We start from the raw sequence: 25,891 nt of genomic DNA, 5'->3' as shown, positions 1-25,891 counted from the left end.
ATTATTGTGTAGTATTACTGTTCTATTTTGGCCAGTACTATGGGCATAGCAGGAATTGATGACTCTGAATGAATAGATGAATCCCTGGGCACTTAAACAGAGGTTCTTTAGGCAGCTTAGAGCAGAGAGTCCCAGGCCAAGAGAATGTGCGGTTATATGGTGAGTTGGGAGTTGTGTATGATTCATTTTCTTAGGGCTACAGATGTTAAGTGTTTCCTTTGCCCTGTAGCATTTTCTCCCATCCTGCAGTCCATTGAGCTAGTCACAGAAGTGGTAACAAGGTTTTCAAGGAAGACCTGTAATAGCTCTTTTCCAAGGCCGCCTTTATGTGGCTGGTCTGGGGCCTTATTACTTAGGGAGTGACCTTCTGGGTCAAAAGGGGAAACCTGGCTCATCTCCATGAGACAGATCTAGGCCCTCACACTGTGGGATGGGAAGGAGATGTCACCAGATGATCACTGTGGCATGGACTGGCCAGTGAGGCTTCCTGGAGGAGGGCAGGTTTAGGCAGTCCGTTAAAAGACAGAATTCAAATGGGAGGAAAGATATTATTGTAGGTTCAAGCCTTGGATCTCAGTGTAAGTGTGGAAACTTGGATGCATGTGATGTGGAGAGAGCCCCGGGGAATGTGGGGGTATCCCACATCTTTATCTGGAGGAATAGGAGGTGGCGAGTGCCCTAAAAATGAAGGTGCTGTTGGCTAGGAGTTCCTGAACGTGAGTCTGTTGGTTGCCATTGGAAGCTCCTGGTCAGGAACATGACATTTGGTGTGCTTTTGAGAAGACAAATCCGTCTGCGTGAATGGGACCAATTGGAAGAGGAAAATCTAGAGGCTGGTCTCTACCACTTAAACAGCAAGCATTTAGTAAATACATTCTTTTATATGCCTGGCCACTTTCCATTCTTTATTAGCTTATTGGATCTCAGAGGAACACTGTGAATTGGGTACTGTAATTATCCCCAAAACTGTTCAGGTTAGGAAATCTGCGTGCAGTGAGGTTCAAGATGACTTGCCCAAGATCTAGCTAGTAAGTTGGAGTCCAAACTGTCTGATTCCAGAGCCCAGACTTTTAACCATCGTATTCCATTGTCATCCACTGTCAGGGAGGAGGCTCTTCTGATAGGGGAAAGGAGATAGAGGCCATGGAGATAAAGAACAGGGATACAACGAGAAGGGCAGGCCTGGGGACAGCAGGAGGAGCTCAGATTCCAGAGTAGCAAGTTTGGCTGATTGGGGGGCCACAGCAGGTATTGGAGAGTAGGAGTGTTGGAACCAGGAAAAATTACTCTGGAAGTAGGGTGAGTGCATTTGGTCTCACCTGTATGAAGGACAAGCTCAGAGGTCAAGGGGTCATGAAGGGAGAAGGGAAAGGAGATTGGAGCCGAGGGAGCAGGCTGAGGGAGTCCCCTACCCTGGCTTCTCTGACATTCCCTTTTGTTCCCTCTGTAGCCATCGTCAGCCAGTGGCAGCAGGAGTCCAAAGAGAAGGTGGTATCCCTCCTGCTGTCCCACCTGCCCCTGCTTCAGCCAGGCAACACGGAGGCCAAGTCGGAGTACATGAGACTGCTGCAGAAGGTGCTGGCCTACTCGATCGAGAGCAATGCCTTCATCGAGGAGAGCCGCCAGCTGCTCTCTTACGCCCTCATCCACCCGGCCACCACACTGGAGGACCGCAATGCACTGGCCCTCTGGCTGAGCCACCTGGAAGAGCGGCTGGCCAGCGGCTTCCGCACCCGGCCTGAGCCTACCTACCACTCACGCCAAGGCTCAGATGAATGGGGGGGCCCTGCAGAGCTGGGCCCTGGGGAGGCAGGGCCAGGCTGGCAGGACAAACCACCCCGGGAAAATGGACACGTGCCCTTCCACCCATCCAGCTCAGTGCCGCCAGCCATCAACAGTATTGGGAGCAATGCGAACACAGGTGAGGGAGTGGGGGTCCCAGGAGGCCATACCTACTTGAAAAAGGTCAAACTGGGCTCTCTCTCTTTACTTGCTCTTTGGTCCTGGGCAAGTCTCATAACTTATCTGGGCCTCAGCTTTATGAGGCAGTGCAGAGGTTGTGAACTGACATTCCAGAAGCCATATCTGACCTACAGACTTGTTTTGTTGAGCCCAAACACATTGAAACTTTGGTTTTGTCTTATGCTTTAAAATAAATTTGGTGACATAAGAAATTGAGAATTTTCCCCTAAAACTCCAGATTTCAGCTTCTCTTAAAAAGGGAAAAAAAAAAAAAAAATCTGAAAACTCAAGGCTTGTATTCCTATAGCAGCAGTAAGATGGGGTTGAAGGATTAAATATTGTCCACCCCCTTCAGACCCTGCACATGTACCCCAGTTGGCCTCTGGCCCCACCACCTCCCTTTGGGCATGTCTGACACCTGCTTGGCCTCTGAAAGTATTGAGCTAATGGCCAAAATCTAAGGTCCATTCCAGCTTAGACATGGTGGATTTGTGGATGTGGTTTCAGCTAATAGCATCGTTTCTGAGAAATCTGTGTTTGTAAGCCTGTTTATATATAAGATGTAATTCACTCTATATGGTAGTAGTAACGGTAGGTAGTGTTGAGCATTGACTGTGCTGTGAGCACTTTTCTGACATGATCTCGTTTAATCCTGGTCACAACCTTATCATCGGCCTCATTCGATAGATGAGAACACTGAGATTCAAAGAGGAGAAGTCATGTATTCAAAGTTACACACATAACAAGTAGTAGAGCTGGCCACGGTTCAGACTTGGGAAGTCTGACACCAGAGCCTACCTCTGGCCACAATGCTGTTCTCCAACCAAGTGGTCTAGAAAGGGCTATCTTGGTAAGCACCCCAGAGGCTGGGGTGAGCAGTAGGAGCTGGTATTCTAGTGAGTTTTTGAAATACTAGTGGAAATGAACAAGGTAAGGGAAAGCGGGATTTCCAAGACTTGGTGAGATAATATTACCTGACTCCAGGTGAGAGGTTTCCAAGATTTCACCTCAAGATGGCTGGTCCCCTTTGGCTGGCTGGTACTGGCTAAAGCAAGTCAAGAGAGTGGCAGTGAAATGTCATCCATGCCAGTGGGCGGGGTGAACCCTGGGTCTCTGGTACCCAGCTCTGTGGCACCTGGTACACACCTTCTGTCCCCTGAGTATCTTTCTTTCCCCAATTTAATACGGATGTCCTGGCCACCTGCCTCCCTCCTAGGTGTTGGTAAGAATCAGGGAAAACAGGGATGGAGGGCATTTCTGGCAACTCTGGCAACCCAGAGGGTGTTAGACCTTGTTTTATAGTCTCAGAGCATCATAGTTTCTGGGTCCAAATGGAGAAAATATACTAATAATGATCATTCTAGCTAAGATTATTGAGCATTCGGTCTTTTCCAAAAGCCGTTCTGAGAACTTTATACATACAGATTCTTTGGCTGAGTCACAGAAGAGTCACTTGCCCCAGGTGGTATAGCCAGCATTGAAATCCATGCAGTGTGGCTCCACAGCTCATACTTGTAACTACTCTGCTACATTGCCTCCACCTAAAAGTGACCCTCCCGTAGATGCTCAGACCTCATCAATGGGAGGGGTTACCATGCAGGGTGCCCATACATTTCTTCCTCCCCCCAATAGGAATAGCAGCTATGAAAGGACTAAGCGAGAACATTGTCAGAAAGGGGGTGTGAACCAGAAGAGAGAAAGGAATTGGGCATTCCAGGTAGAGGACATAGCATGAAAGGAAGGCACGGGGTGGCAAATTGGAGTATTCAGACATGTCTGGCTGGGATGGAGAGGTGCAGGGATTTAAATGAGTAATTGCCGTAGCCAACATCCATGTTTACTATGTGCCTGCCCCTGTGCCAAGGACATTACTTGGAAACGGAGGCAGAGGGGGCAAATAAAGTGACTTGCCCAGGATCATAAAGTTAATAGGTGGCAGAGCCAGAATTTCAATGCAGATCTGTCTTGACTCCCAGATCTCAGTATATTAGGGCCACATTCTGGGGGGCCTTGAAGGATAGGGTGAAGCTTTTCAATTTCAAGCAGTTGCAGGAAACAGGAAACCATTAAAATATTTTTGAGTGGGGAGCAGCAAGGACTGGCCTGTAAGGGCAGGCAGGGTGGGTTTGGGGTGCTGCCAAGGACAGACCAGGGTTTCTCGGAGAGCGTGAGGCCCTGGATCTCCGGCCGGCATTCCTGTTTTTATAGCCCTCATGCTGTGGCCGGCCTCCACCCCAGTGCCTGGCCAAGCAGCACTCCTCGGGAACTGCACGATCATTCCAATCAAGATAATTTCCTGCCCTCTCAGCCTTGCCTGCCTTCTTCTTGGCTGAGAGGGAAGGAGGAGGAAGCCATAGGCACCAAGACAGGCCACAGAAAAAAAGAAAAACCTATACCAAGTCCCCTAGGGCCTAGAAGGTGCCATTTTCTGGAAGGCCAGAGCCTTGGAAGGAGCCCTGAGCAGAGGACCCCAGAGGTCACAGCAGAGGTGGAGGCTAGCCTTAGGGGGCTATCAGTGCACTGCCCTTTCCCTCAGGTGGTTTCCTGGCTAGGAACATAGATATTGTCATAGATGAGGGAAGGTGCTTTGGAGCCTGTACCAGGCTGGTTGTCCTTCCTGGGCTGAGTTTCAGTGGAGGACTGGCAGGAATTCCAGCCTTTCCATCAGAAACAAGGCTAGGGTTCTTAGGTCTGTGCCTCCCAAACTTGCTCTGGGAACTGGGGCAAAGGGCTTCTGTTCCCTGAGCCTTGATGTTCTCACCTACCCAGGGTGAGGTTTTTTGGCTTCGTTTCCTTGTCTTTTTTTTTTTTTTTTTTTTGACTTTGGGTACTTTTGGATTCCCTATGCCAAGCTTAGAGGCACCCTCAGGTCCATAGGTGCCCTCTTTTTGGCTTTTGTGAAACTGAGGGCTCTTGCGTATCATAACCCTGCACCTGGTCATGGCAGTACAGAAATGCGTGGGTGGGGTTGCCGTTCTACATGAGCCCAGAGTCCAGTGCAAGACGCAGGCTAGTGATGGAGGCAGTAAATGCTAGGCTTGAGGCAGTAATACAGGGCCCCAGGGAATGCAGAGGAAGGAGTCGTAGAAGAGGTAACACTTGAGCGAGGAGCGAAGGCTGAAGTGGCTGTCAGGGCAGGGTGGAAGAGCAGTGAGCTAGGCAGGGGGAATAGCTCCATGTGAAGGTCTGGATGCTCGTGGAAACCTGCCCTGTCCTGAGAATGGTTCAAATCAAGTTGAATCCCTTTTTCTACCTCAGGAATGGGATGGATGGAGGGTGTGAAACATCCTGTGGAAGAAGGCCTCGATTCACCCTGAGTCACTGGGCCTCATGGGTGGCTGATTTTAGCTCAGTACCAGAAAAAAACTTTGGCAGGTGGTAAGACCCAATGACAGGGATGTTGAGGAAGCAGTTTATTTATTTCGTTCATTCACTTACTGTACAAATACTAATGAAGCAGCTCCTCTGGGGCAGGCTCCACTGTAATTACTGACGATACAATGATGCCGTCACAGATCTTGTATCGTAGCAGGGGGGTGTACAGTTAATAAGCAGGTAAACAAGTAACTAGGTAAGATCACTTCAGTTTGTCATGGGTGCTGTAAAGAAGATAAGTAAGTGTCCTATGATGGAGTAACCAAGATTGGTGGTGGGCAGCTAGTCAAGGAAGGCCTTGGAAGAGATGTCATGCTTGCCTGAGATGAGATTTGAGGAAGCCAACTGCCAAGATCAGGAAGACAAGAAGAAAGCAAGTGCACAAGTCTGAGGTTGGACAGCTTGAGTGTTCCAAGAACAAATGGGGGGTGGGGGTGGGGGAGTAAAAGCTAAAAAGGCTTGAACTGAAAGGTGAGCTGTGGGAGGTGAGAGGTCAAAGGGTCCAGGTCCTGCCAGGCCTTCCTTGTAGGCATGTGGAAGAGTTTGAATTTTATGCTCAGCGTGAAGGGAAGGGATTGACTTGGTCAGATTTGCATTTTTAGAAGGATCAACATGGCTTCTGTGAGGTGAATGGGGCTGTAGGAGGCAAGAAGGAAGGCAAGAAACCAATAAGGAGGCTGTGGCAGTAATTCCAACAAGGGACACCAGTGACTAGGACCAGGGTGCTGGAAGAGGAAGTAGAGAGATTCAGAGATGTGGCGGAGAGCTTGCCGATGGGTTGAGTGTGGGGAGTGAGGGAACGAGCACTATCTGGGAGGTGGTTCCCCTCACACCCCAGGGTCCCTTCCCCTTGTTGGATTCTGGGGCTGAGCGGCCATCCGTGGCACCAACCAGGGGGGCACAATCTCCTGTGGTCAGATCTCCAAGCCTGACCTCTTGCCTCTCCCCCTCTGGCCAGGTCTCCCCTGCCAAATTCACCCCAGCCCGCTGAAGCGCTCCATGTCTCTCATCCCCACGAGCCCCCAGGCCCCTGGTGAGTGGCCGAGTCCGGAGGAGCTCGGGGCCCGGGCTGCTTTCACCGCGCCCGACCACGCACCCCTCTCACCCCAGAGCAGCGTGGCCTCCTCTGGCAGTGAGCAGACGGAGGAGCAGGGCTCCAGCCGGAACACCTTCCAGGAGGACGGCAGTGGCATGAAAGGTATGACAGGGGAGGGCAGCACTAGGACCCTCTGAAGAGAGGCCTCTGCATGGCTTAGAGGACAGAAGGGAGCTGGAAGCTTCCAACTTTCACCTTCCTGTCACCCTCTACCCTGCCCTAGGCAGGGACAGGTCTGAGGGGAGGAGAGAGTCCCTGCCCTTAAGGCTCAAGACTGAGCAGAGAGATCCCCACAGGCCCTAGTCTGATGTGGGAGAAATCCGTGCCCTCAGACACCCTGGCCTGACAAGGAAGCCAGGACGCAGTGGTAGCCGATGGAACAGAGCTTCTAGGAAGACTTTTAGGGACATCGATGAGGCCATCCTAGTACATATCCAGTCGAACAGCTCAGGAGGGTCAGATGTCCTGCTGTCAGGGAAGGCCACCTACAAGGGTGTGGCTGGGCAGAAGAAGTGGCTTTTGGACCCTTGGCTTCCCCTTACTCCTCCCAGTTTTCTGCATCTTTAATGTTGCCTCTGGTTTATTCCTGGTTCCTCCCCACAGCCCTCCCTCTGCCCTGGTCACAAGGGCCGGACTCCTGACCTCTTGCTCTCCTTTTCCACAGATGTACCCTCATGGCTCAAGAGCCTCCGCTTGCACAAGTACGCAGCCCTCTTCTCACAGATGAGCTACGAGGAGATGATGACACTGACTGAGCAGCACCTGGAGTCTCAGGTGAAGCCAAGGGGACCATCAGGGAAGGTGTTGGGGGTGACACCATTTTGACAGTACCCTTGAAGCCCAAGCCTCTTGCATGTCCTCAGGCCTTGTTGGGGCACCCCAAAGTATCTATCCCCTTCTGCCCCTACCACAGAATGTCACCAAAGGTGCCCGCCACAAGATAGCCCTCAGCATCCAGAAGCTGCGTGAGAGGCAGAGCGTCCTCAAGTCCCTGGAAAAGGTGAGGACCTGGTATCCCCATCTTCAAGGCCAGCCGGCTGCCCACTGGCTCTGGGTAGCCTCCCCTTGGGGCCTTCACAGCCCTCAGGTCTGATGTCCAGTGGCCCCAGCCCTAGGGAGGGAGGCCAGGAGCAAGTCAGATCACAGGGGTCACTTGCTTGTGGCTGAGAGGCTCCCCTTTTTGTCCTGGTCTTTGTCTCCAGACTTTGTTAACTCAGTCCCTTCTGTTCCCTCTCTTTTCCATTTCTTAGTGGTATTTCTGGTGTCTGATGTCTGAATGTCTCCCTGTGTGCATGATCTCTCTTTCCGTTTGGTTCTCATCCACTCGCTCCCCTTCCGTATCTGCCTCAGTTTGCATTCCTTGTCCCCTTTTCCTGCCACTTGACTTCTGCTTCCCACCCCCACCCCCAGTGTCTTGATCTGAATCTCTGGGTCTGAATCTGGTCCCATTCTTGGCGGGACCCTGAGACCCCAGCATCAGACCTCCTTGAGCCCCATGGAACGTCACCTCGAGGGGGGAAGAAGGGTATGCATATACAGATGTGTACGTACGTGTGAGCGTGTAGTGCCCTTACTTCCTTTCTCTAAGTGCTGGGACCCAGGGTTCCACCAGCCCTCTCCGATCTCTGTCTGACCTCGCTTGTATAGTCCTTCTACGTAGCTGTGGGGGTCAGCATGTGACCCTGTCTGTGTCCTCCCTACTCAGGATGTGCTGGAAGGAGGGAATCTGCGAAACGCTCTGCAGGAGCTGCAGCAGATAATTATCACCCCCATCAAGGCCTACAGCGTCCTCCAAGCCACCGTGGCTGCTGCCGCTGCCGCCACCCCTACTGCCAAGGATGGGAGCCGGGGGGAGCCACCACTGCCAGGTGCTGAGCCTCCCCTGGCTCACCCCGGCACAGACAAGGGCACTGAGGCCAAGGACCCTCCAGCTGCAGAGAGCTACCCCCCTCCACCAGCTCCAGCTCCCACTGATGGCAGTGAGCCAGCCCCGGCTCCCGTCGCCGACGGAGACATCCCCAGCCAGTTTACACGGGTGATGGGCAAAGGTGAGACCCCCCCCCGAGGCCCCTCAAGAAGTTCGGGGACAGGGAGCCAAGTGAACCAGTCGTCAGGGATCCAATCCAAGTTAAATGGTGGGAACAGCTTTTTTAGAGTACCCTGGGAACTAGATCCCTTCAGAGAGTAGCTGAGACTCAAAGTAGCAAGTGTGTCCAGAGCGGAACGTCTGCCCTCAGGTGTGTCCAGGTTGATGGTACGAGACAACTTTTACTTACCTTCAGAGTGTCTCCAGCCCGAGCAGAAGACCGGACAGTGTGTCGGTGGAAGTGGTGTACGGTCGGTGCGAGGCAAACCCACGGCTTCTTTCACAAGGAACTAAAGTCCACAGATGGATATGTTGAAACTCATAACGGGCTCAGCCTTTCCTAAGGCAGCATGGCATAGCAGATTTTACACTTGGGTCCATATCATTTTAGCTGTGTGACCTGGGGCAAATGATTCAACTTCGCTGTACCACTTTGGTGGGCTTTTATATCCTAACGATAGCCAGGTGCCGTGCTTGGCACATAGCTAGAGCTCATCCAGCCTGAGTTTCCTCTTCCTCCGATGCTGGCCGGCAGGGACCAGGGGAGCTAGACTATGGCAGGGGACGTGCTGGGGCCGACCTTCCTCTCCCCTGTCCCACAGTGTGCACCCAGCTGCTGGTGTCCCGACCAGACGAGGAGAACATCACCAGTTACCTCCAGCTCATTGAAAAGTGCCTGACTCATGAGGTGAGGCCTTCTCTAGAGTCCCAAGAAGGGAAGGGCTGCCCTGTCCCTCTCAGGGTCCACATCCCTCATGTGGTCCTCAGGGCCCTGCCCGGCTGGCACCCACCCTCGTCTCTCACCAGTGTTGGCTTCAGTGGGTACCCTGTGCTCTCCTTCTCAGAGCCTTAATACCTATTCCTTCTTTGGGAGCCAGTTTCCCCTCCCTGCTGCTGGTCCCTCGGCTCTCACTTCCAGCGTATACACCTCAGGAACGCCTTCACTGGGCCTCCGCGGCAGATCAGTCTTCTGCTCCTGGGCTTCTCCCTCACAGGGCTCGTCACAGTTTAGATCACGTGTGTATTATCTTCTCAACTAAACTGTGAGCTCTGTGTGCACAGGTCACCCCTGCGTCCCAGCATTGCCTGGCACCGAGCAGGCAGTCAGTAAATGAGTGGGTGAGTGGAAGGCAGATCTGAAAGCGTACCCTCCCTGCCTCGCCCTCCCAATCCTAGGCGTTCACGGAGACGCAGAAGAAACGGCTGCTGTCCTGGAAACAGCAAGTGCTGAAGCTCCTGCGGACCTTCCCGCGCAAAGCCGCACTAGAGATGCAGAGCTACCGGCAGCAGAAAGGGTGAGCGGGGGGTGGGGGCGGGGGCACAGGGACCTTCCTTCCCTGGGCCCTCGTTGGTGGATGGAGAGCGCGGAGAGGGTCACTGGCGTGGCGGGCCGGGAATTGGTTGTCCTCATTCAGTCCGCTGAGCGGCCTTATACGAGTCACCCAGTGAAGACTCTCCCAGAAGAAAATCAGGGTGTGTTCTGACCACCAGAACAGGGTGCCGAGCTGGCAAAAAGCACCCGTCCCTTTGCCTGTCCCTTGTTCTCACCTGCGTGCAGGGGGCTCTGAGGTCCCTTCGCACCCCAAATAGTAAATATCGCATTTGAGAGTTGAAGTTAGGAGAAGTGCTGTGAGTGGATGTGAGGAGACCTTTGTTTGCTCCTGTCTCCATCCTGGGGGTACCTTGGGGCAGGAGAAGAGAGCGTGTGTGATGCAAGGGCTTGGACGGGGAGTCCTTGCTCGGAGCAGGTCTGTGTTCTGTCCTTCCCATGGGGATTGTGGGGGGAGGTGAGGAAGGGACGGACAGAGGGGCCCCATCCCCGTCCACCTAAACTGACACCCTGCCTTCTCTCTCACAGCTGGGCGTTCGGCTCCAACTCGCTTCCCATAGCTGGCTCTGTGGGGATGGGGGTAGCCCGGCGGACCCAGCGGCAGTTCCCCATGCCTCCCCGGGCCCTCCCGCCCGGCAGGATGGGCCTTCTGAGCCCTTCGGGCATTGGGGGCATCTCCCCGCGACATGCCCTCACTAGCCCCAGTCTTGGGGGCCAGGGCCGACAGGTGAGCCGGTTGGAAGCAGAGGACGTGGCACTTCTGGGTTTGGGGTGGTGGTGCCTGGGCTGTGTGTGTCCATATCTCTGCATCCGGGCCCGGCTTGGAAGGGAGAGGCTCCTTTGCCAGCTTCATGGCGCCTGGGCCTGGGACTCTTCCCTCTCAGCTCACCGCTTTCTCTTTTCCCGTGCCCCGTGCAGAACCTGTGGTTTGCCAACCCCGGAGGCAGCAACAGCATGCCCAGCCAGAGCCGCAGCTCTGTGCAGCGCACCCACTCCCTTCCGGTCCATTCGTCGCCCCAGGCCATTCTCATGTTCCCTCCAGGTAAACTGCCCCTACCCATGGGGCTCTGCCTCAGTGACACCCTAGGTGGCCTTTCTCTCAGTCCGATTCCCACTATCCTTTCTCATCTGCTCACCTCTCCTTATACCTCCCGCCACTCTGCACCCATCTTCCCACGTCGTGGGTTTTCCTGTACCCTCCCCCATCCCACTTCAATTTTCTTTCTCAGATCCTGTCTGCTTTCTCTCAGTCTTTCTCTCCCCTACTCCCAGCCCTGCATCTCCTCACCTCTCCCTCCCTGTGTTGCAGTCTTAAGGTCCTTCTTGGTCTCTATCACCATCTCTTTAGAAGTTCATTAAATACTCAGTCTGGAAGGGGTGGAGGGGATGAGACAGAGCGTCAAGGCCTCTGTGGAGAGGAGTCCTGCCTGTCAGTGCACTGGGAACCAGTGGGAATTCTTTCAGGCAAGAACCAGGCAAGAGTCAGTTCTTGGTTCAGGTCTACACTAAAGGATGATGTAAGAGAGCGGTTTTCCCTCTGTTCACAGGCCAGCCGAGAGGTGAGAGAGCAGAATGAGGTGAAGTGGGCAAAGGGAGGTTAGAGGAACGCTAGCCTCGCCTTGCTCGTCAAGGGGGGGTGACCCCGCCCTGGGCCGTGCTGGGCCTGCTGCCGGCCATCGAGGCCGCAGAGGCAGATGCGGCTGGTCTGGAAAGGGCTGCCTCTGGAGAGATCTTACATTTGCGGCCGAGGGTGGCGCCTGGCTGGCTCATCAGTAGAGCATGCAACACTTGACGTTGTGGTTGTGAGTTCGACCCTCCACATTGGAGGTAGAGTTTGCTCAAAAAAAAAAATTTTTTTTTAAATGTTTTATTTATTTTTGAGACAGAGAGAGAGCATGAGCAGGGGAGGGGCAGAGAGAGAGGGAGACACAGAATCCGAAGCAGGCTCCAGGCTCTGAGCTGTCGGCACAGAGCCTGATTAGGGGCTCAAACTCACAAACTTAGAGTTTGTGAGATCATGACCTGAGCCAAAGTCGGACACTTAACCAACTGAGCCACCCAGGCGCCCCCCGCAAATTTTTTTAATTAGATTTGCAGGTGACCCTAAGCTCTTTGTGTCATAAACTGCTAAATCGGTGGAGATTTTTAATTTAGGAGATTACACGAAGTGCCATCTGTCACAGGCAGAGGCCCTGCCATTGTGTTCATCTTAGCCTAGGACTTGGCACGTGGTGGGCCTCTGTAACTGGTGCTAAATGGCTGGATGGATGAAGTGCACGAGCAAAACATTGAAACCGTTCTTTTTACGGGCGTGCTGTGTGCTGCGCTGTGTGTCCAGCAGCTCTCCTGCGCTGGCAAATCAGAGCCTCCCGGCTGCACACATGAGGGCGCCGGTGTCATTCCCATCAGATCAGTCGTGAATCTGACACTCAGGTGACTTGCCCAAGGTCAAAACATTTTTTTGTTAAGGAGAGACAGGTGTCTTTACACGGTCTGAGCTCAGGGTTCATTGGGAATGTGACGACAGGTGAGGCTGGAGAGGGGAGCAGGTCCTCTGAACTCAGGCAGAAAGCTCAGGCTTCCTCCCTGTAGCAGTGAGGAGCCAAGGGAAGGGTTTTAAGCACTGCGGGGTGGGGTCAGGGCAGCTCAGGGAGGTGGGTTGTTTCACCAGAGCAGGAGACCCTTTTGAGAGGTGGTTTGAGGACAAGCCCCATGGCTGCTGTCCTGATTTGTCCCGCCTGCTGGGCCTGCCCAGATGACATCCAGCCCAGAGAAGCAAGTCCAGGTGGGGATGGGAAGGGTTCTAATGAAGCTTCTGCACCAAATACAGAGTCCAGGAGCCCGGGGCTGCCCAGTGCCTGGGGCAGATGCCCAGACTGTGCCCGAGGCAACATGTAGCGTGTGGCCTCCAGGAAGCTCCCTCAGCTTCACATCACTTCCTCGGTCGGCTGATCAGGCTTTGTCGGCATTGCTAAGCCTCTGCCTGCGCCATGACGCACCCAGGCCCGTCTGGGTCCTTCATCTCTGCTCGGTCATACTTTCCGTCTGGTGTGTGCCATGTCTCACGCACAATTTTTCGGTCTCTTGCCACTCTCTCCCTCCCTCCTTTCCCTCTTATCGGTGTCAGCCCCTCCCCCATGCCAGCCCATCCAGTCCTTTGTCTCCTGGGTTCTGCTTCCCACCTCAGTTCAGTCCTCACGCCTCCCTTCTCTCTCGCCCTCAGACTGCCCGGTCCCTGGGCCTGACCTGGAGATCAATCCCACTCTGGAGTCTCTATGTCTGAGCATGACAGAACACGCCTTGGGTGGTGAGCATTTCCTCTTTCCCTGACCCAGCTCCCACCTACCCAGCAGCGTCTCCACCTCTGAACTGAGCAACTCAGAGCAACCTGAGGGGTCCCTAGGGGAGGCCAGCCTCCAGGGAGGGCCTGACTGGGATGACAGGCTACCCGAGCGCCTTTTCTTGGGCCTCCCGCCAGTTCCTGATCTTCCTCCCTTCCTCCCTTTCTTATCACAGATGGGACAGACAAAACCTCCACCATCTGACGGGACCCACAGCCCAGCGCACCCATAGGCTCCCTGGGCGGCGGGCGGGGGCCAACCCCCAACGGGCTTCTCCGCGACAGCGAGAGGGTGGGCTGGCTCAGCTATACATTCTAGTATTTTTCTACTCTCTCACCCTTTTAACTTTTGTTTAACATTGGCACACGCCTTGCTCACTCCCAGGCCCGTCAAGGGGTCTCTGCTGAGGCTCAGGGAGGTAGGGGGCAGCCAGGATAAAGGGGCAGGGACTGGCCAGCCCGACTGCCCTTCCTTCCCTCCCTCGTTCCCCCACCCGGCCCCGTCCCACCCCTGCCTCCTCCAGACTGCCGGCCCCCTGCCCCTCCCAGGGGAGCAGCTCCCCCCTATCTTGTGGGGCCTGCTCAGAACCATCTGACATTTGTGGAGAGAGAAGTGGGGTACATAACCTGCTCTCCTGGATGTTATTTGGGAGGGGCTGAGGTGAAGGTGGTGGATGAGTGGAGGAGCCTCTTTTCCTCTCCTCTCCACCTTCTTCCCCATTCTCGTCATTCGCAAGGACAGGAGCCACCCTCCTTTCCCTCACTTCCTTTTGCCCTGTTTATCAGAGGTTCTCTACAATTAATTTCTTAGGCCTATTTAAGATGCATATTTATATAGTTCTTAACGGTTTTTCTCTCTGATCATTCCCTCTCATTTTTAGAATCCCCAGGCCTCTGAGCCAAGAAAGTGGCAGGGGGAGCCTGAATTTTACAAGGGGAGAGGGCAGAGCCCCCTCCTCCAGACCCCCTAGCCCTTCCCCACTTCCCCCCAGCCCGGGCTCCCCAGATGCAGTGGTTGAAGGCCGGGAGCCAGGGCAGCGAGTGAGGTCAGGAAGTCTGTTGCCTTAACATCCCCTTCCCGCAACCAACACACCCTTGTCCACTCCCGGGTCTGGTTGCTAAAGACTTGGGGGTAGGGAATAAGGGAAAGGGGATTGTTTGGTTTTTGGTTTCTTTCCCCACCCCGCTTTTTCTTTCATCCTTCCCCTACCCCCCATTCTGTCATGACCTCACTTAAGTGGAACACTATATCATAACCCAGAGATTTGTCCCAGCCGTGGAATCATACAAACCCTCTGGTCTCTGTTCCTGCTGAGGGGTTGTGCTGGGGCCCAGGTGGAGGGAGGGGATTTGGGGGTTCAGGCTGTGGGGAAGCCAGGGTCCCCTATTCCAACCCCCTCTTCCTACTCAACCCACCCCACCCCCCTCACTGGGACATTCTCAAGCTTTTCACACCGAAAAGGAAAAAAAAAATGTTATTTTTAGATACATTTTATGAATAACTTTTGTTATGAATATGGCTGGTAACCATTGTGTATGTTATTAAAGATACAAAATGTTGGGAAAAAACAAAAAACCAAAAAAAAAAAAATTTTAAAACCACCGCCCTCCCTGCACTCTCACCCCATTCCCCAGACCTTCTTGCCTCTGCCCTCCTGGTCTGGCCCTCCCTCAGCTCTGAGCCCAGGGAGGGGGAGGAAGCCAGGGGGGAGGGTGGCCCTGGGGATCTGCTGAGGTCCCCACCTCCTCTCCCAGTGCCGGGCTGGGTGGGGTGTCAGGTTTATTTATGTACCTCTTGCACACTCATCAACCTATGCAAGTCCCCACCCCGGCCCCGCCATGTTTCTGTGCCTTTGCTCATTCCCCTCAAGCTCCCAGGGCTTCTCCAGTCCCCCTCCCAATAGCCCCGGGAAGTGGGATGGACAGGGGCCACCTCGTTTGGAATCAGCAGGGTGTCCCTCTTACAGGACCCTCACCGCCTCCCAGCCAAGTCCTGTCTTCTTTGCTACCCATCAGGGTGAGCAGGTTCTGCCTGGCACTGGGAGGTGGTGAGGGACACCCCCCCCACACCCAGCGGGAGGCAAGAGCTGCCCCCTCCCCCCCCCCCCCACCTGACAGCAGAGTGTGCAGGACGCAGGCGGCCCCACTCTGATGGGCAGGACCCTGACCCTCTTCTGCTCCAGCCCCTCCCCAGGCCTCTATGCCTCCCCCCTCCCCCACCCCACCACCATGATTTCACCCTCCCTCCTATCCCCAGCCCCACTGGCAGAATCAGCTTTGAGTAACTGTACAGTTTTTCTCGCTGTTGGAGAAGACTTACTTGTTGGAGTTTCACTTGTTTAATGGTCTGGGCTTATTTTGGAAAAAAAAAAAAAAAAAAAACAAGAAACAAAAACAAAACAAAAAAAAGGATTCTGACCTTTGTTATGCTACATTTCATGGAAAACCTAGTGGCCTTGACCTGAGGCCTTGGAGCTCCTGGGGTGGGGGGAAGGAGAGGTGTAAGCCGAATGAGACCATAGGGCTGGATGGGGGAGTAAAGGGAAAGACATTGGCTTTATTAACAGCAAGGCTTGCAGAGGAGGGAAATGAACAAAGCGAAGGGCTCGCAAATAGACCACCCGAAGAAAAGTGCCTTCCTGCGCATAATAATCGCATTGTAATCGTGTCTGCATCAACCCTGAAGGACCTGGGACTCAGTCACTGTCACTGTCGGCTTCACTGGAATCAGAAGCTGCTGCTTCACTGCCATCCTCCTGGGCTGAGTGCTCGCTGCCACTGGGGAAGGGACTGGCGCTGCGGCTCCGGCTCCGCTGGCCACCCCCGTCACTGCCGCTGTCCGAATCATTATCACTGCCACGGGCCTGGCCTCTGTCCTCATCATCAGAATCCGCATCGTCTTCTGAATCCGCATCGCTGCCAAAGATCTCCTCTTTGTCCCGAGCGGCCCGGGCCTCATCCTCACTGCTCTCGTCCTCGCCGCTACCACTCTTGTCACTTGCCTCGTCCCTGTCACCCTCTTCCCGTTCGCTCTCACTGCCTGAGCGCTCATCCTCGCTGCCTTCCTTCTCACTGCTGCTGCCCTTCTCTCTCTCCTCATCTGTAAAGGAGCAGAGAGACGTGAGACCCAGTTCCCAGTTTCCCACCCTTCCCAGGGCTCCTGGGGTTCGGCCTGTCCAGCTTTACCTGAGCCCCCAGCTTCTTTCTCTTCTGTCTCCATCTCTTCTTCCTCTTCCTCCTCAGGTTCATGGTTCTCCAGTTGGGCCTTCCGTGCTTCCTGGAAGCAGCATGGTTGAGGGGAAGGAGGGTGTTCTGTCAGGCCTCTGCGTCTCTCCCTACCCACCACCACTCTCTACGGGTGCCCTGGGCCAGTGATGTTTGTTACCTGGGCTTCTAACTCCTTCTCGTTCATGTCCCGGTGCTTGACCACAAGCAGGGCATTGGTACCCGACTGAACCCCAGCCTTTGCCCGGCGTTTACTCAGGCGGACCCTGCAGCGGGCACGGTGGTGGAGAGGTGTGTGTAGAAAATGCATCTGAAGACCCCACTCTGGTATCTAGTCTGACTTGGTTTTTACTTCCTTACCGCTGCTTACTCCAGAACAGACCAGAATAAATGCGAGTTCGATAAGGGGACTAAACTTAGGGGTTGGATACAAGGGAAAGGAAGGATAATAGTTCCATAATCTCCTGTACTTATAAAGCGTCTATGCACGCACGCACGCATACACATATAGGAGTATCCATAAGAGATTTTTAAGGCGAATTAGTTACCAACACTTAAAGCACAGAATCTAGATTGCTGGCTTCTGGAAAATGTTAATCTATGGCCCCACTGGGACTTCCCCTCCCCCAACCCCCATAGCATAGTAACAACAGGTTGGAGCCCTTTGCCGGGCTAGGTCATGGTGCCTCTTGGAGGTTGCCAAGAGCTCCAGGTCACCCAGAGCCCACCCAGCCCACTGTGCCACCTTTTACATAGGATCAGAATTTGTGACCTCTGCTTTCAACAAACCCAGGATCACACTTTCTTTCCCAACCCTCAAATTATACCAAGGGCTCTAGCACAGGAATAAACTTAGCTCTCGGGGGAGTTGGGCAGGAGGTCACATTTTTAATTTGGGTATCTAAGATTTCATTTAAACTATTTATGCTAATTTTACACATTACTCTGTATTTTGCCTACGTTTACTTTCACGTGAAGTCTCTTATTGACATCAGAAGAAACTTGGCTATCTACCCTACAAAAAAGCTCAATCTTGAGATTTCTTTCTGGGCTCTCATGTTAAAACCAGGCCCGGGTCACATGCTTGAGCAGGCTTCTGCTGCTCTTACTGAAAATGCACACGACCAATCCTTACGTACAAATGACCTCCAAGGTAGTTCCCACATACCCCAGGACCTTGATTCTAAAGCACAGGCCCAGGCTAATCCGAGGGAGGAGTGTGCCAAGTACCTGGTCTCCAACTCATTGTAGTAAACCCCGTCACCCTCCCGGAAGATGAAGAAGTAGTTTTCTTCGTAGCCCTTGCTAGCTTTGTTCTTCACGTTCCAGTTGTACTCCCGAGCAATCTTGTAGTCATACCTGGTGAGGGGAACAAGGTCAGCTCCATTTCTTCCTTATGGAGGAGAAAAGACCCAATTCTCAGTCCCCAAAACCCCACACCCCACGCACACATCATCTGGTGCATAGTCCATCTCCTCCTCCTGGTCCCGCTTTCGCTTCTTCAGTGTCTCTTCCACGGGCAGGAAATAGGCCACAAACTGGTTCCCTTCCTCATCCATCATGCCTCTGGTTGGGAGAAGAGCAGTGAAGAGTGAGGACAAAGGGGCAATGAGAAGCAGGTCAAGGTGGGCAGTGGGGCCACTTACTTACCTGATCATGGCCTGAGACATCATCTCCAACGCAGCTGCGCCACTTGTGTCCTTGGGGGCTGGGTCTGAGTCAAAAATTACCTGAGCGCATGGGTTGATCCACATCTGGGGGACGGAGAGCACTGGGATCAGACTGGGACGAGCAGAGATGGCAGGCTACCTCTCTCTGCCTCCTGCCCTGGATCTGACCTTAAAATCTGGGAAGACAGGCATGACCTCCACCGGTGTCACTCGGGGCTTGCTGTAATGCTGGGAGATCTGGTGGGGTCAAAAACAGGGTGAGGAGGAGGATGCGGAGCTCTGGAGCTGCACCTTGGTCTGCCTCCCACCCCCATCCCATCCCGGTCCCTCAGTTAACTGATTTCTGGGCGTCCTCAAAAGTCTTCTCGATGGCTGTGATCTGGCTATCTCTGTCTTTGTATATTTCTTCTTCAGTGAACTGTTGCTTCACAGAAACCCCAATCCTAGGAGTAAAGAGAGGCTTTTAGGAGTCACTGAACACACCTGAAATCTCCACTTTTCCCTTCCTACCCACCACAACTTACTTGACCTCAGGCTTCTCATTGGAGATGCCATAACGATTGAACTCGGTGGAGATGTACTCTGTCTTCCGCATCCACGGCACCACCTTCGCATGCTGCTGGGATCTGGGGTGGAGTATTAGGCACCAAGGACCCATCACCCTCCTCCCATCATAGATCCCCCGTATCTCCAGTCCCCCCTCCACACACACACTCACCTCTTGGAGCTTGTGGGAGCTTGAATCTCCTCTTCCAAAAGCTTCTCATCAGCTGGATCTAGGAGTACTAGAGGAGAACAAGGGGCCAGGAAGACTATGAGGGAGGTCCTAGCCTTTGCTGGCCTAGTGCAAGCCCTCCCTGCCTTCTCACACACCATTTGGGTCAATGCGGTAGGTGTCAGGGTTGATAAGGTCAATGGTGACCCCCAGGTCTGGCTCAGTCAAGAGGTCGTGTTTGTGCTGTTTTTCCAAGGAAGTTGCTTTGTACTGGACGAACCTGGGTGGGGAAACATACCCATTATGGTTTCCTGATTCCAGCTTTACCCTTCATATCCCTGTTTCCCAGAGCCCAAACTTCTCCAGGGAAGAACTCAAAATGCAGTGTCTCCCCCCCCCCCCCCCATGTTAGAGTGAGAAGGCTGGCTCTTCAATGGGTAAAGACTTAGACACCGATGGTTTTATTCATTAAATATTTATAGAGCACCTACTACCATATGCCAGATACTGTTCTAGGCTCTGAAAAAAGCGGCCAACAAGAGAAGCAATTCTCTCTCTCAAGGAACTCCTGTTCAAAGTGGGTTATTTCACCATCCTCCATGTCACTCTCACCTGTTCTGGTCAAAGGGGTAGGTGATGAACTTGGGGTCGAAGGGGATGTCAGGGAGGCTATTGCAGTACTTGACTCGGCAGACCACTCCAGACCTGGGAATACAGTAGCTTAAAACCTAGCCCCTGCTGCCCCACCTCTGCTCCCAGCCCCCACGGGCCCATCCCTCTGAGATAACACAATGGGGCTCACCTCTCAGGCAGAGTCCGGTGAGAATTGGGTCTGGTAGGTAAGAGAGAAAGACATTGACAGAAAAATGAACAGGATTTACAGAAGGGGGGGGGGGGGCTCCAAGCTTTTAAAAGAGGGGAGAAGGGGGTGACAAATGCTAATCCCTTTTGGGAGGGGTGCTCCAAGTACTTTAATGGAGGGAGTGTAGTATTTTAACTCCTTTTAAAAACAAGTGTCTGCAGATGCTTCCATGAATGAAGCCAACTGCTCAATCCCTTTTGGAGGGGATGTCTTCAAGTGCTTTAATACAACTACGTACTCAATTGATTTTGGAAAAGGGGGTCTCCAAACGCTTGACTGGAATCTTAAAAGCACAATCCCTTCTACTTAGCCTCCCAAGAGTCTAATCCCTGAACTCCATGGCAGGGAGAAGGGAGCAGCACCCCACCCCTGAAGGAACCTACCCCCCTATGTCAAAGGTGAGCGCTCGGTGACGTCACGGCGTTCGCGGGAGGGGTATGACATCACGGACAGACCTAGGGGGCTGTTGACGTTGTAGGATACCCGAGCCCGACCCCCCGCCTCGCCGAAACCTGAATAGACCCAGAGGAAAGCGGTGCAGCCAGGTGGCGTGGCGCCTACCTGTGGCCATCCTCCCGCTGGGCCTGGGTCTGGATGGTGGGCGCCATGGCGACAAGGCGAAGGAAGCCCGGACGGGGTCCTTGCTGAGCCGCGGGGAGAGGCGGAAGGGTGTACCGACGTCGGCGGACGCCTAATCCGAGGGAAGGCTCGGGTTGGCGCCGCTCTCTGAGGAAGCAGGGTCGGAATGATGTGGGCTGGTGAGAAGAGTTCCTGTAGAGACTCAGGTAAACGCGCAGGCAGCGCCAAAGACGGACTCGCAGCTCCGTCTCCACCAACTGCCGCCAAGACGCTGAGGACCCGACAAGTAGCCTCAAGCTGCGAGGCCTTCTGGGAAATAGAGTCCGTATTAGACCCACACCCGGATTGGTAAATAGCTGGGTAAAGGGCGGAGCGAAGGAGGAAAAACCTCTTGTGATTGGTGAATCGGTATCTCCATATGACGTTTTATTTGAGCGTCAAGTGCGGGTAGTCATTCTTTCCCCCCATTGGCTGACTTGCTTGGGAGGAGCAGCTAACTAGCAAACAGGGCCTGGAAACACAGAAGCTAGAAAGAAACCGGGAGAGACACGCCTGTGGCGTATTTCCGGCGCGCTAAGCGAGGAAGATGGCTGCGTCCCAGCAGCAGGCTGCTGCGGCTTCGTCCGCTGCAGGTGTGTCGGGTCCGGGTTCGTCTGGTGGCCCGGGTCCCCAGCAGCAGCCGCAACCACCAGCACAGCTAGTGGGGCCTGCCCAGAGCGGGCTTTTGCAGCAACAGCAACAGGACTTCGATCCAGTGCAGCGTTATAAGATGCTCATCCCGCAGTTGAAGGAGAGCCTGCAGGTGATTGGCTAGGAACGGCGAGAAGATTGCGGGGTTTGGTTCTCTGACTCCAAGGGGTACAGGGGAGGGCAGAGGGACTCTGTAGTGTGGGAGAGAGCAAAGGAGCGTTAGGCAGGGAACGGGAATATGAGTTGGCCCTTTTGATGAGGCCAAAGCGAAGCTCTGCTGATTTACAGTGTGAGCGGGATAAGCGCGAATGTTAGGCCTGGGAATGGCCGGAACTCGAGTGGGAGTGAGTTCGAAGGGGCAAAAAGGCTCTGGTTGTTAAAGCCTGAGGAAGGGACCAGCCTGTACAGAGATTCTGCCCGTGATTGGTGGGTGAGGGAGGATCTAAGATCTGTCGGGGAGATTACTGGCGAGAACCCTGGATGAGAGCGGGCTTCTGGGAAAATACAGGTGCTACCCTGGATTGACAGGAGACGTGCCAAGTGAAGAGAAGGCTTGAAATTGAATAGATCTTAAGACTGTAGATCTACCAAAAGCATCCCTCTCTGTCTTTCCATTTCGTACATTTTTATTTTTTTATAAACTAGACCTTGATGAAAGTCGCAGCCCAGAACTTGATTCAGAACACTAACATTGACAACGGACAGTGAGTATAGTCCCCTTTTCCTAGTCTTAGAAACTCATACCCGGATTCCCATCCACCTCCCCCCCACCTTCCTTCTATTTTCAAGCCCCACTCCTTAGCGTCTGGCCTTGCTCTTTTTGCTTCTTCTAAAACAGTCCCTGAGGCCCTGCCTTGGGGCTTCTGGGCCTAAACTTGGTTTCCTGATGGATACTTGGTTGGGTAGACACTGACATGCCAGAGATTGGAAATCCATTCTCCAGTCACCTTCTTCTCCTGGACTACAGAAAGAGCAGTGACGGACCTATACAGCGCTTTGACAAGTGTCTGGAGGAGTTCTACGCACTCTGTGACCAGCTGGAGCTCTGCCTGGTAAGGGGCCTTCTAGACACTGGGGCACCACAATCCTGCCTCAGTCCCCAGGTCGTCAGGAACCCTCATTCAGTCAGTCGTCACACACACACTGAGCACCTCCTGTGGGCCAGACGTGTGCATCAGCTGATGCTGGGGACACAGTGTTGTCCTGATCCTTGCCTTCACAAAGCTTCCAGTTCACTGGGGTGACATGTGTCCTCAAACAATGACAGCTCAGGGTGGTCAGGTCTGTGATAGGAAACGCCCAGCCCACACAAGTCAGGGCTGTGATGGGGGAGGCACATAGCCTGATATGATAGGGGAGGTGTCAGGATTAAAATGAGAGAAAAAACAAAAAAGTAAAGTGATGGAAGCTCAGGGGAGTGTAGAAGGCCACAGAAGGAACCTGACTCTGCCTAAGGTAGGGTAGGGAGAGGGGGCTCAGGGAGGGCTACTGGTGGAAAGCACATCTGAGCTGAGGCTGAGACATAAATGGAAGAGGCATAGGAGTTTTGGGGAAAGTGGGTGGCTAAGAGCACAGCCTCTGGAATCAGATGGACCACCAATTCCCACCTGTGAGCCTTGGGTTTCTCCTTTGAGAAATTAACTTTGGGGAAAGATAGCAAGATCACGTATTTAAAAAGCTGAACGTGGTACTAAGCACGTGGCAAATGTTTCCCGTAGTGTCGTCATCATCATTTTGAACTAGGTTTTGAAAGAAAAACCAGAATTTGAGAAGCCTGGTGGTGGTAGAAAGGTGTTCCAGCCAGAAGGAACAGGCTGTTGCTTTAACTCTCCTTTAGGAATGTCATGAAACTCAGTTTTGCTGAGGTGTAGGAGGCATTAGGGCTTGTTGGGTTTTGAATATAGCCCTGTGGGCGCTGGGGAGCCATGGAGGGTTTTAAGCAGAGAAGACCGTCGACCTGCTTGCTGGCTTCTTTAGGAATATGCCTCTGGCTGCCCAACGAAGGATGGGTTCGAGGAGCCAAGAGTGGAGGCTGGGAGCCCCAGGAGGCAACCATGGCAGGATTCAAGGAGGCTAGGCCGCACCAAGACAGGCTCCTGAGACAGGGACCCAGGAAGAGGAACATTTTGGTGGGGAGGGTATGAGAGCTCTGGAATTCCAGGGGAGGCCGGGGACACAGGTGTGGTGTCAGCGCAGAGGTGAGAACTGAGTGGTGCCTGAGGGTGGGAGAGGAGACGGGACCTGGGAATTACCCCCATTTAAGGCTTGTGTAGACTAAGAAGTGTCTAGAGAGAGCAGCCAGAGAAGAAGGAGGAAACCCAGGAGCAGGTGTCATCGGAGAAGTCACTGCCAGTGCCAAAGGCCGCAGTTAGGACAGTCACAGTAATAGCTGGCCGACATTCATCAGTTAGCACTTAAGGTGACGTGCTAGTGCCCGTGGCTCTCACACTGTTCTCGTGTTCTCTGTTCACACACGCGTTCTCGTCCTTGCCTGATGAGGTAGCGAAGGAAACAGGCTCCTAGAGGAGCAGCTGCACACCGGAAGTCACCCAGCAAGTGATTGGCAGGGGGGCCAGGCTCTGACCCCAAGACCCTGGGAGTCCAGAGGCTGAGCAAGCTACCCCAGGCTGGCCCGTGGGGTGGGGTTGGGAGTAGGCAGGGTGAGCGACACTGATGCCGTACCTTGCCCACCTGCCCACAGCGCCTGGCACATGAGTGCCTGTCCCAGAGTTGCGACAGCGCCAAGCACTCTCCAACGCTGGTGCCCACAGCCACCAAACCGGACGCTGTGCAGCCTGACAGCCTGCCCTACCCGCAGTACCTGGCAGTCATCAAAGCCCAGATTGCCTGTGCCAAGGACATTCACACCGCTCTGCTGGACTGTGCCAACAAGGTCACGGGCAAGACACCTGCACCACCTACAGGCCCTGGGGGCACCCTGTGAGCTGGCAGGGCTGGGAGTGGGGCAGGCAGTAGGGGAAGGGGACCGGGAGGGAATGAAGAGTGACCTCAAAGCCGCCTTGTCTTTGACTTTTCTTCCCGCTGGAGCACTGTGGCCACAGCCAGCAGGGGGCAGCAGAGGCTAGCAGGGAGTTTGCAGGGCGGGGCCTTGCTCAGCCCGGGGCCTGCTGTCCTCCCTAGCCCAGGATGCACTTTGGACTGCTTGTTGATGACCTCTTCCAGGGGCTCTCCCCCAGCTTGGCCTGGGTGAGGATCCCTGACCTGTCCTTCTCCTTCAATCCTTCCTGCTTCTGTCCCAGTTTGGGGGTGGTCTCTCTGATTTTGTTCCCTTTTCTAGCTGTCCTGTATGTTTCTGAGGCATGTGTCTGTCCTCTCTCTCTCTCTCTCTCTCTCTCTCTCTCTCCCTCTCTCCCCCTCTGTCTTATTTTTTCACTTTCTCTCTTTTGGTCACTTTCTCTCTCTCTCTCTGCGCTTCTGTGTTCCTGTCTCCCTGTCTCTGACCTTCTCTGTCCTAGCCCCCTTTTGCTGTCTTCTGCTCCCAATTCCTAACTGGGACTCTGTCTATTATGAAGGAGGCCAGATTCTGGGAGCCCTAGGTTAACTGGGGCTAGGGGAAGCAGTTTCATTTCCAGGGGCCACAACCAAGTCCAGGGATCCCCAACACTTCCAGTGTCAACCCAGCCCCCAGGGTCCTCAGCCAAGGAAAGGGGAAGTGAAAGGGTTCTAGGCCCTGACCTCAGCATGCCTGGTCTGGGAGCAACTCACTCCCCCACCCGAACCTGGAGCCTGCGTCAGCAGCACTCAAACTAGGGGCGTTGTGCAATCCGTGGTGAAGCCTGGTCCAGCTGGATGCCTGGGTCCTTGTATTTTTAGCCCCAAAGGAGAAGTGAAAAGGGCCCAGTAGGGGTGAATCATCAGTCCTGGGGAAGAACCCAGGCGCCTGGGCCCCAGCTCCGGGAAGCAGGCCTTGGGGAGGGGGCTTCAGGGAGGGAGGAACCCACCAGGCTCTCCACTTCCCCAAGAACGAGAGCTTCAAGAGCTCAGCCATGGCTTTCAGGCCTGGGCAAGCCCAAGCTCAGCTGTTGGGGTGTGAAAGGCCCAAGTGAGTCAGCCGGGTTGTGGGACTGCCCCACCCAACACCTTCTGTGCCCTGGTTCTTGTGTCACTGCCCAGATGTGTCCTAGACCCCACATCTGCAAGGAAACCCTGGGACTGTGAAGACCTGTGATTCACCCAGAGCCCAAGTCCCCACACTAGAGTCCTGGGAAATGGCCAGCCCTGTGTGTGTGTGTGTGTGTGTGTGTGTGTGTGTGTGTGTGTGAACACATCCTAGAAAGTTCCTTTCTTGAAGTGCCTGGCATGTCGGGCTGACCCTCAGGAAGGGCAGTGGAGGTCTTGGGCACTAGTTGATGATGCTATCTACAGGAATAAATCTAACACAAATGCAAGATTTGCATATGGAGAATTATGTTACTTTACTAAAAGACATTAGTAAGACATTAGAGCTTAGATTGGGTGGTGGGTCATGGGTACTCATCATTATTATAGCCTATAAATAGATGTTATATGTATTATTTGTTAAATAGATGATAAGACTTACTTAAAAAGTCCTTGACAGAGCTCACGAAGGCCTCGCTGAGAAGGTGGTATTGGAGCGGACTTGAAGGAGAGGGAATAGGCATGTGGGCATTTGGAGAGAGAGCAGCACCAGGAGAAGAACGGCAAGTGCAAAGGCCATGAGGCAGGAATGTGCTGATGTGTTTATGGAACAATGTGGAGGCCTTGACCACAGGGCACGGACAGAAGTTGAGGCAGGTCACGAAGGACCTTCATGGAGATTTTTACCAGATTATTAGACCCAAAGGGAGATTATAGAGGCTGGTGCACAACCACACACTCCAGGGAAGGGTGTACGTGAGATGCACAGCCACACAGAGCAAAACAGACCGTGGGGACACGGGTGCACATGACACCCCTCCAGAGCAGAGAACAGCAAAACC

At 53.8% G+C, this 25,891-nt stretch overlaps 3 protein-coding genes across 5 annotated transcripts in view; 2 read left to right on the top strand and 1 right to left on the bottom strand.

Annotated features, from left to right (window-relative positions):
* The window catches only part of SAMD4B (sterile alpha motif domain containing 4B), a 41,914-nt gene extending 21,747 nt beyond the window's left edge, over positions 1-20,167 (top strand). The window contains exons 3-13 of one of the 3 annotated variants that reach the window (XM_042920521.1): positions 1,451-1,921; positions 6,296-6,535; positions 7,098-7,207; positions 7,347-7,433; positions 8,139-8,481; positions 9,122-9,207; positions 9,696-9,814; positions 10,378-10,576; positions 10,768-10,891; positions 13,073-13,156; positions 20,007-20,167. In XM_042920521.1, coding sequence (XP_042776455.1) covers positions 1,451-1,921; positions 6,296-6,535; positions 7,098-7,207; positions 7,347-7,433; positions 8,139-8,481; positions 9,122-9,207; positions 9,696-9,814; positions 10,378-10,576; positions 10,768-10,891; positions 13,073-13,156; positions 20,007-20,074 — 1,931 coding nt within the window. In that variant the 3' untranslated portion in view covers positions 20,075-20,167. Of the gene's footprint in view, positions 1-1,450; positions 1,922-6,295; positions 6,536-7,097; positions 7,208-7,346; positions 7,434-8,138; positions 8,482-9,121; positions 9,208-9,695; positions 9,815-10,377; positions 10,577-10,767; positions 10,892-13,072; positions 13,157-13,365; positions 13,524-16,432; positions 16,745-20,006 lie in introns of those variants that run through there. The other 2 variants (XM_042920518.1, XM_042920519.1) reach the window with 2 other exon arrangements.
* PAF1 (PAF1 homolog, Paf1/RNA polymerase II complex component) lies at positions 15,727-20,305 on the bottom strand. Its single transcript, XM_042920526.1, has 14 exons — positions 20,223-20,305; positions 19,602-19,631; positions 19,412-19,504; positions 18,958-19,079; positions 18,803-18,869; positions 18,609-18,710; positions 18,422-18,527; positions 18,253-18,321; positions 18,065-18,168; positions 17,864-17,980; positions 17,645-17,773; positions 16,575-16,680; positions 16,376-16,466; positions 15,727-16,289 (listed from the first exon to the last, which is right to left on the bottom strand). The coding sequence occupies exons 1-14, from the start codon at positions 20,267-20,269 to the stop codon at positions 15,886-15,888; spliced, it is 1,587 nt and encodes a 528-aa protein (XP_042776460.1). The 5' UTR covers positions 20,270-20,305; the 3' UTR covers positions 15,727-15,885.
* Positions 20,306-20,727: 422 nt separating this feature from the next.
* MED29 (mediator complex subunit 29) lies at positions 20,728-23,947 on the top strand. Its single transcript, XM_042920527.1, has 4 exons — positions 20,728-21,042; positions 21,576-21,634; positions 21,898-21,982; positions 23,632-23,947. Exons 1-4 carry the CDS (start codon positions 20,827-20,829, stop codon positions 23,872-23,874), a joined length of 603 nt encoding a protein of 200 aa, XP_042776461.1. The 5' UTR covers positions 20,728-20,826; the 3' UTR covers positions 23,875-23,947.
* Positions 23,948-25,891: the final 1,944 nt, after the last annotated feature.

Source organism: Panthera leo, chromosome E2 (assembly GCF_018350215.1).
Source record: "Panthera leo isolate Ple1 chromosome E2, P.leo_Ple1_pat1.1, whole genome shotgun sequence".
Taxonomy (NCBI): domain Eukaryota; kingdom Metazoa; phylum Chordata; class Mammalia; order Carnivora; family Felidae; genus Panthera; species Panthera leo.
Note: the sequence above shows the minus strand (reverse complement) of the source record. Positions and strands in the feature narration are given on the sequence as shown.

Excerpts from the sequence above, each read along its gene's own strand:
- MED29 (XM_042920527.1), top strand. The coding sequence starts at position 20,827 with ATGGCTGCGTCCCAGCAGCAGGCTGCTGCGGCTTCGTCCGCTGCAGGT. Across the intron at positions 21,043-21,575 it reads AGTTGAAGGAGAGCCTGCAG|ACCTTGATGAAAGTCGCAGC; the intron begins GTGATTGGCTAG and ends TTTATAAACTAG. Across the intron at positions 21,635-21,897 it reads ACTAACATTGACAACGGACA|AAAGAGCAGTGACGGACCTA; the intron begins GTGAGTATAGTC and ends CCTGGACTACAG.
- PAF1 (XM_042920526.1), bottom strand. The coding sequence starts at position 20,269 with ATGGCGCCCACCATCCAGACCCAGGCCCAGCGGGAGGATGGCCACAG. Across the intron at positions 19,632-20,222 it reads CAGCGGGAGGATGGCCACAG|ACCCAATTCTCACCGGACTC; the intron begins GTAGGCGCCACG and ends CTTACCTACCAG. Across the intron at positions 18,528-18,608 it reads AATGAGAAGCCTGAGGTCAA|GATTGGGGTTTCTGTGAAGC; the intron begins GTAAGTTGTGGT and ends CTTTACTCCTAG.